The sequence below is a fragment of the Carlito syrichta genome, unplaced genomic scaffold, assembly GCF_000164805.1.
Source record: "Carlito syrichta isolate Samal-C Ts95f unplaced genomic scaffold, Tarsius_syrichta-2.0.1 Scaffold153792, whole genome shotgun sequence".
Classification (NCBI taxonomy): Eukaryota; Metazoa; Chordata; class Mammalia; order Primates; family Tarsiidae; genus Carlito; species Carlito syrichta.
The window spans coordinates 1,279-10,125 of NW_007097888.1; the positions used below are offsets into that span (position 1 = coordinate 1,279).

Sequence of the window (8,847 nt, forward strand, 5' to 3'; positions counted from 1 at the left end):
CAGTGGCTCAAGCCTGTAATCCCAGCACTTTGGGAGGTTGAGGCGAGAGGATTGCCTGAGACCAGGGGTTCAAGACCAGCCTGGGCAACTTGGCAAACTCTCATCTCTATAATAAATTTTAAAAAATTAGCTGGGCATGGTGGCTCACACCTGTAGTTCCAGCTACTTGGGAGGCTGAGGCAGAAGGATCACCTGAGCCCAGCAGGTTGAGACTGCAATGGTCATGAGCGTGCCACTGCACTCCAGCCTGGGCAACAGAGTGAGACTCCAACTCAAAAAAAAAAAAAAGAAAGAAATCACATGCATTGTAGGTTTGGACCATGTTAAAAAATGAAAATAATCCGGGTTACCTATGGTATTCATTAAGATCTGGGCTTCGTAGGCAGACAACCCTCCCTTCACGCTTGGTTCTGGCACCTAGAAGTCACATGCAAAGTATTTAGCTGAACTTCCGCGTCTGTAAAATGAGAGAGTTAGACACGCCTGAGAGTGTCACTGTGGTGCTTAAGGAGATAACGCAGAGGAAGGGTGTGGCCGCACACAGGGCACGTTGTCCCCCACCGGGCAACATCACCGCCGTATTATCCACGGTCCCAGTACCCAGACACCATTGCTGGTAAGGTTTTGACATACTCCTGGGTTTTATGTCTATTTTTATAACTAGGGGTCACTGCAAATATATAGTTAAGCATTCTGACTTTTTCAGTAGCACTCACACAAAACACAGGTACAGAACCGCGCACACGTGTGGTGGTCATCCTTCTCGATTTGAACTTGTCCTTTGACCCCTGCCTGGGTTGGCGCCCCAAGCCCGTCTCCCTCCCACTCGGTGCTCACAGGCCTCGGCAGCCTGGTTCTCCTGCCGTCTTGACTCACCCCCTACCTCGATCCCTGCCCCCGCCAGGGATGTACACCTGCACAGCCCAGGGCACTTGGAAGAATGAGCTGAGCGGAGAGAAGGCTCCCCGGTGTCTGCCCGGTGAGTGGGGCCCCCTGCGCAGCCCCGCGGGGCCTCAGAGCCAGCGAGACACGGCGAAGGGAGACAAGCCGGGGGGGGGGGGTACTGGGAGGACGACCCCGGGAGAGAGGGGGAGGGACAAGAGCAGGGCACAGTCCGGACACCCCAACCCTTGCACGCAGCTGATGGGAAATCAGGGGATAAAAATAGCGAGATAGGCCCCGGGGAGAATTAAACAAGCCCAGGGAGAGCAGGCCGACAGCAGGCCAAGGACGGGGGGAGCCGGGAGACGGAAAGGGCCCGGAGCCCAGAAGAGGGCAGGCGGGCCGGCCAGGCTGAGCACAAGGCAATGGCGCAGCCTGGGGCTGACTCGTCTGCGTCCCCGTCCCCCTCCAGTGTGCGGGAAGCCCATGGTCCCCGTGGAGCAGAAGCAGCGCATCATCGGCGGGCAAGTGGCGCGGCCGGGCAACTTCCCCTGGCAGGCCTTCACCAACATCCACGGGCGCGGGGGCGGCGCCCTGCTGGGCGACCGCTGGATCCTCACGGCCGCTCACACCCTCTACCCCAAGGACCAGGCCGGGCAAAGCAACGCCACCGTAGACGTGTTCCTGGGCCACACGAACGTGGAAAAGATCACCAAGCTGGGCAACCACCCGGTCCGCAGGGTCAGCGTCCACCCCGACTACCGGCAGAACAACTCCCACAGTTTCGAGGGCGACATCGCCCTGCTCGAGCTGGAGAACAGCGTCACGCTGGGCCCCAACCTCCTGCCCATCTGCCTCCCCGACAACGAGACCTTCTATGACTGGGGCCTCATGGGCTACGTCAGTGGCTTTGGGATCACGGAGGAGAAGCTCTCGTACGACCTCAGGTTCGTGCGTCTGCCCGTGGCGAGGCGCCAGGCGTGTGAGAACTGGCTGCGGGAAAAACAACGGGAGGATGTGTTTTCCCAGAATATGTTCTGTGCCGGGGACCCGACTCTCAAGCAGGACGCCTGTCAGGGGGACAGCGGGAGCGTGTTTGCGGTGAGGGACCGGCACAGCGACCGCTGGGTGGCCACGGGCATCGTGTCCTGGGGCATCGGGTGCAGCAGGGGGTATGGCTTCTACACCAAACTCCTCAGCTACGTGGACTGGATCAAGCAGGAGATGGCGGAGAGGGAGGACTGAGCCCAGAAGTCGCTCGGCCAGAGTCCGGCGAGCTTTGAGCAAGATAATTCTCTGCCCCGCTGTTGATGGCCACTAAGAGTCTGTGTCAGTCACGGCGTGGACGGACGCCGTGGGAAGCAGTCTCTTCCCTACAGTCCCACCCACATTCTGTAACTGAAACTCCCCAGGGCACTTTCCTCCAAGGATTGCAGAGGACACAGTCATTAGCCGTCTCTAGCAATGCTTTTCCTTCTCCGTCTTTCGACCACTGGGTGATCAAATAAAACCCTTTGCAAATAAAATTTTGTGACAAATTCCAGGGTGCACAATTAGTTAAAAGTGGTATTTTATTCATATAAAATACTTAGTAAGGTCACATCTTTAAAGTATTTACTTAGGAAGGCAACAAAATCGGGTAAATGTATGCACACATTTGCAGTCAGGTTATGGATAACAAAACATGTCTGCATTTTGTTTTGAATGTACAATATGAGGAAAATCCTCACTTTCCCACACACATAGTTGTGAATGTAACCGCTTTTTTAACAGCTCACCTTCCAATCTCTAAACACACCTTAAGACAGGAGTAGTATGAATCGTGGCTCACACCTGTCATCCCAGCACTTTGGGAGGTGGAGGCGAAAGGATTGCCTGAGCCCACAGGTTCGAGACCAGCCTGGGCAACACGGCAAGACTTCATCTCTACAATAAATTTTTACAAAATTAGCCAGGCATGGTGGCATGCGCCTGTGGTTCCAGCTACTTGGAAGACTGAGGCAGAAGGATCACTTTCGCCCAGCAGGTCAAGGCTGCAGTGGCTATAAGCATGCCACTGCACCCCAGCCTAGGCGACAGAGTGAGACTCCAACTCAAAAAAAGAAAAAGAAAAAGAAAGGAATGGCATGAAACGTTTGCTCTAAGCTGAATCACTAACAGTATTTTTAAATCACTTCCATTCTTTAAGATACACTTAAAGGTCAGAACAGGGCCAAGTACAGTGGGTCACACCCGTAATCCCAGCACACTGAGAGGCCAAGGTGGGAGAATTACTTAAGGCCAGGACTTCGAGATCAGCCTGGGCACCATCATGAGAGCCTGTCTCTATAAAAATGAAAAAAATAGCTGGTCACGGTGGTGCCTGTCGTCCCAGCTACTGGAGAGGACAAGGCAGGAGGATCGCTGGAGCCCAGGGAGTCCAAAAGGGCAGTGAGCTATGATTGTGCCACTGCACTCTAACCTGGACAACAGATAAGACCTTGTCTCTAAAATGAATGAATAAATAAATTCATGCGTAAATAAATAAGGGACCCAAAACTTGGAATCGGCATTACAAGCATTTGTAATAGAAACTGTGGTGTTAGGGCCCAAGTGACTGTTCTGAACTTGCTTGAAGAACTTAAGGTGCCCTGGCATACACAGACCCAAACTTAGGATGACTGTGCAGAACCAGAACATTCCTGAGAGATGATGAACGCATAAGCTCAGACGCAGGCCCACAAGCCCTTACCTGATGCCCTCAGGACCGAGTGCTGCTCAGCATTCAAAACCGTGTACATCACAGCAACGTATCGTACTGTCTGTCATGGGCTATCCCAGCAGGTCCCGGGCAGCACCCTTTAATAAAACAGGTGAATAATTATTTGGAAAAACAAATATTCACAACCAGTGAGGTAAAGATGCTCAGCCGCTACCCATTCATTCAGGTCAGATTTTGCCACTAAGTGAGCTTCGGTGCCCAACGTCTACAAAGACTTTCAGCTTTTAGAGCAGTTTGGATTTCAGGATTGTGGACCTAGACAGAAATTACAGAAGAAAACTTTGTCTCACCCTCTACACAAAAACACACTCTAATGGTGTGCAGCACACTTAGAAGTGTCCGTTTGTTGCCATTTTTCAATGATCAGAAATGTGTTCAGAAGCGAAGCAGGAGTGGAGGAGGTGAAATTGGCAAAAGCACAGAACCGTAGTATGTATTTCTTTTCTTTTTCTTTTTCTTTTCTTTTTTTTTTTGTTGGCATCGGTGTCTCACTCTGTTGCCCAGGCTAGAGTGCAGTGCCACGCTCCCGGCCACCGCAGCCTTGACCTGCTGGGCTCAGGCGATCTTTCCGCCTCAGCCTTCCAAGTAGCTGGAACTAAAGGCGTGCGCCACCATGCCCAGCTAATTATTTTTCTGATTTCTTGTAGAGACGAGGTTTTGCCAAGTTGCCCAGTCTGGTCTCGAGCCCTGGGCTCAGGCAATCCTCTTGCCTCCACCTCCCAAAGTGCTGGGATTACAGGTGTGAGCCACCACTCCTGGCTCTTCTGTTTTCAATTTAGCTTTGTTCTGGCTTTCTGACTAAGAGAGATCAAGAAATTCTTTCTTTCTTTTTTGAGTCGGAATCTCACTCTGACACCCAGGCTAGAGAGTCAGCCTGGAGTGTCAGCTCTAAGCTCATCGCAGCCTCAACCTCCTGGGCTCAGGTGGTCCTTCTGCCTCAGCTTCCTCCAGGTAACTGGAGCAACTGGTGTGCAACACCACACCCAGCTCACTTTTTTTTCCATTTTTTTGAAGAGACGAGGTCTCACTATGTTGCCCAGACTGGTCTCAAACTCCTGGGCTCAAGTGATCCTCCCACGTCAGCCTCCCAAAGTACTGGGATCACAGATGTGAACCACCACACCTGGCCAGGAAACATCTTCATTTTATCCATGAATAGATAGATACCCAGAAAACATGAGCATATTAAGCCAAAACTATTTCTCACTCAGTCCCAAGCAAGGAAGACAGACGAAATAACTTGTTTCCACATTAAACATAAAGGAGACGGATTCAGATTGCAGACAGCCTATTTGGAGGTCGGGCAGAGCACAGTAAAATTAGAAGGCGCTTGCTGGTCTTCTGTGTCCTTTCTGTTTCCGGGTAGAGGGAGAGAGATGTTTTGAAACAGAAGCGGCGCCCCCAGGAACAAGGTCCCTCAGGGACTCTCCTTTGAAGTTTCTGTCCCCTCTTTGGGGTTTTCCCACTGTGGTTCCCGTTGCCACGGCTTCCTCTGCATCCCCCCTCCCCCCGATATCCAGCTCCTCTTTCTCTGGCTTGAGGGTGAGCACGCCCCAAACCCACCTCCCTTGAGCCTCTTAGCGCAACTGAGAGAAGCTGGATCTTTGAGAAGTGTCTTTTTACCATTGCAAGAGAAAAGAGAAAAGAAAAGAGCGTGGACCACAAAGAGGCAGCACAAGCGAGATCCCAGTGGCGCTGGGATCGGCTTGCATCTCCAAGGCAGGGGTCGTTGCATGGATCTCCAGCGTAGCAAAATGACACAGGCCAGGTGTGGTGGTTCACGCCTGGAATCCCAACACTTTCGGAGGTCGAGGTGGGAGAATTGCTTGAATCCAGGAGTTCGAGACCAGCCTTAGCAACCCAGCGAGACCTCGTCTCTACAAAATAATCAAAAACTTAGTTGGCTGTGGTGGCACGTGCCTGCAGTCCCAGCTACCCAAGAGGCCGAGGCAGAAGGATCTCCTGGATGCAGGAGGTTGAGGCTCCGGTGAGCCGTGATCATGCCACTGCACTCCAACGTGGGAGACTCTGACTCAGAAAACGAAATGACACCAGACTGCACGTGCACGATGTACCAACCTACGCTTCCTGGTTTTGATATTGACGGTCGTGATGTAACATGCAACCTAAGGGGAACCAGCAAAGGCTACGCTGCAGCTTTCTGTGCTGTCTTTGCAACTTCCTTCCTTCAATCGTTATTTGCAAAGAAAATGTTTTTTTGTTAAATCATCATTTTTAAAAATCATTGTTTCTTGTGAGGAAAATCCAAGAACCGGGGTTTGCAGATTTGATCAAGAGTAAATAAAGTTTTTACATATTTCTATTTTAAAAATAATAACAAAGCTGGGCACTTTAGGAGGCTGACGTGGGAGGATCCTTGAACCCCAGAATTTTAAACTAGCCTAGGCAACATAGCAACTTTGTCTCTACAAGAAATAAAATTTGCCGGGCTCGGTGGCTCAGCCTGTAATCCTGCGCCTTTGGGAGGCTGAGGTGAGTGGATTGCCTGAGCCCGCGGGTTCGAGACCCGCCTGGGCAGGCGAGACCTCATCTCTACAATAAATCAAAAAATTAGCTGGGCGTGGTAGCGCACACCTGTAATTCCAGCTACTCGGAAGGCTGAGGCGGAATGATCGCCAGAGCCCGGCAGGTCGAGGCTGCGATGGCCGGGAGCGGCCACTGCACTCCAGTCTGGGCGACAGAGTGAGACTCCAACTCAAAAAAATAAATGAGCATGATGGTACACATCTGTGATCCCACCTACTCGGGAGGTTGAGGTGGGAGGATCGCCTGAGCCCTGGAAGTTGAGGCTGTGGTGAGCCATGATCACACCACTGCACTCCAGCCTGGGTGGCATAGTGAGAACTTGACTCAAAAATTAATTAGTTAATTAACAGATATGCAGGAGAAAAAGTCACACTTCTACAGAATACATGGCTGAGTCTAGGAATCACGGTAAAGGCAACTTTAGGGAGTCCCAGAACCCCTTCCATCCCCTCGTGGGCTGGTCGTGTCCACCAGCTTCCTTCCCATCGAGTCCTCTTGACGACTGGGCACTGTCTCTCCTCGGTGGCACGGGTTGCTGATCCACCAGTCCATTTTCCTCTGACCAAAGGAAAGTGGCAACTCGCCTGCTTGAGAAAGGTAAGTCTGCTCTTGAGTTTCAGACGAAGCAGACGCACGTTCCCAAGTGAACAGCAAGGCGCTGTGGTGGACACCCTTCAAGCCACGGTGAATGATTTTTGAGCCCTCGCAGGTCCCGGTAGCCAGCTTGTCCCAGCTCTGACGTCTCTGGCGGCGATGTGTTTAGACCGTCTGCCTGCCGTTCACCCAGGGAACTGGTCTTGCAGTCCAGTTCCCGACGCAGCACTCAGAGCCCGCATCCCGCAGGAGGCAGCGGCAGAGGCGGGGTTCTTTCAGCCACGCCCCAGCCTGAGCCCAGAGGGTGCAATTCTCTCGGAAGGAATGGACCTCCTTCTTTCTGTCAGTTGTCGCATTCCGGGTTCACTTTTTGCCGTCATCCCAAGTTGGAAGAAGCAGGAAAGTCTCTCTGACACAGATCGTATTTCTTTTTCTTTTTTAGCTGGAGTCTCACTCTGTGGCCAGGCTGGGGTGTAGTGGCATGCTCACAGCCACCCCAGTGTCGACTTACTGGGCTCCGGTGATTCTTCCGCCTCAGCCTTCCAAGTAGCCAGAACGACAGGCGCGCACCGCCACACCCGGCTATCTTTTGACGTATTGTAGAGACGAGGTCTCACCAAGTTGCCCGGGCTGGTCTTGAGCCCACAGGCTCAGGCAATCCACTCGCCTTGGCCTCCCAAAGTGCTGGGATTACAAGCTGAGTCACCAAGCCTGGCTCCAGATCATATTTCGAAATCTCAATGTTTCTCCAAAGTCTTTTTCCCTCTAGAGGAATCCTCCCTCCCCCACCCAAAACACTGCCATCCAAAAATATCCCTACCGCAGGTCTTGTTTCTCAATCTTGATGTTTCTCGAATGTCTTTTCCTCGCTAAAAGACTCCTCCTTCTCCAACTCCCTCCCAGGGTGCGTTGTCAATTACACCACACCAGCCATGGCGGGCGGCACGGGGCAGCCGTGGTGAGGGGCGCCGTTAAGGAGTGACACCAAGGCTTGACGCTGCATGGCTGGCTCCACGCGATTCCTCTCGAGGCTCCCTGTTCATTCCCTTTGATTCTCCAGACTCTTCCTAGAGTTCCTCTGGTTATCTCTTCTGCGTTTACCCTCTAGTCTAAGGTCGGCTATTGAACTGACCCTCTTGGTCTGTGGAAGATCAGACTTATTTCTTTCTGGGTTTGCTGATGCTGCTGCTGCTGTTTGAGCTGGAGTCTCCCTCTGTCGCCCACGCTGGAGTGCAGTGGCACGCTCACAGCCACCACAGCCCCGACCGCTGGGCTCAGGCGATCCTTCTGCCGCAACCTTCCAAGGAGCTGCAGCCACAGGCATGCACCACCTGGCCCAGCTAATTTTTTTCTTAATTTATTGTCGAAACAAGGTTTCATCATGCTGCCCAGTTTGTCCTCAAAACTTGGGCTCAGGCAACCCTCTCACCTCATCCTCCTAAAGAGCTGGGATTTCAGGCAGGAGCCATTGTGCCTGGTGTTTATTTATTTGTTTGTTTGTTTTTACGAGACAGAGTCTTGCTCTGTAGGCCAGGCTGGAGTGCAGTGTTGTGATCATAGCTCACGACAGCCTCAAACTACAGGGCTCAAGCAATTCTCACACCTCAGCCTCCCAAGCAACTGGGACTACAAGGTGCACACCACCACACCTGGCTTATTGTTGCTATTGTTGTTGTTATTTGTAGAGATGGGGGTCTTGCTCTATTGTCCAAACTGGTCTCAAACTCCTGGACTCAAGCAATCCTCCTGCCTCGACCTCCCAGAGTGCCGGGATTACAGATGTCAGCCACCATGCCCAGCCTTTCTTGACGAGCTCCAAACATGCCCTTTTTGGCTTCTGGCAAACACTGCTCTCCTGAAAGCCACGTGTCACATCAAACAGGCCAGAGTCCTCCTCGACTCTCAGTCTCAATCTTCAGCTTTTGTAAGACACCCTGTTAGAACAGCTGCCATCCTCAGATAGCTCTTCTGTCCTCAGTTCAAAAAATGCTAAAGTCGCCGGCCTCGGTGGCTCAGCCTGTCATCCCGCGCCTTTGGGAGGCTGAGGTGAGGGGATTGCCTGA

The 8,847-nt window shown here is 52.2% G+C and overlaps 1 protein-coding gene across 1 annotated transcript in view; it reads left to right on the plus strand.

The window, feature by feature from the left end:
• Nucleotides 1-2,429, plus strand: part of LOC103252207 (complement C1r subcomponent-like) — a gene marked incomplete at its 5' end in the record, with an annotated part of 3,649 nt that extends 1,220 nt beyond the window's left edge. The window contains 2 exons of the mRNA XM_021708989.1: nucleotides 905-979; nucleotides 1,355-2,429. Of these exons, the coding sequence (XP_021564664.1) occupies nucleotides 905-979; nucleotides 1,355-2,127 (848 nt within the window). The remainder of the gene's footprint in view (nucleotides 1-904; nucleotides 980-1,354) is intronic.
• Nucleotides 2,430-8,847: the final 6,418 nt, after the last annotated feature.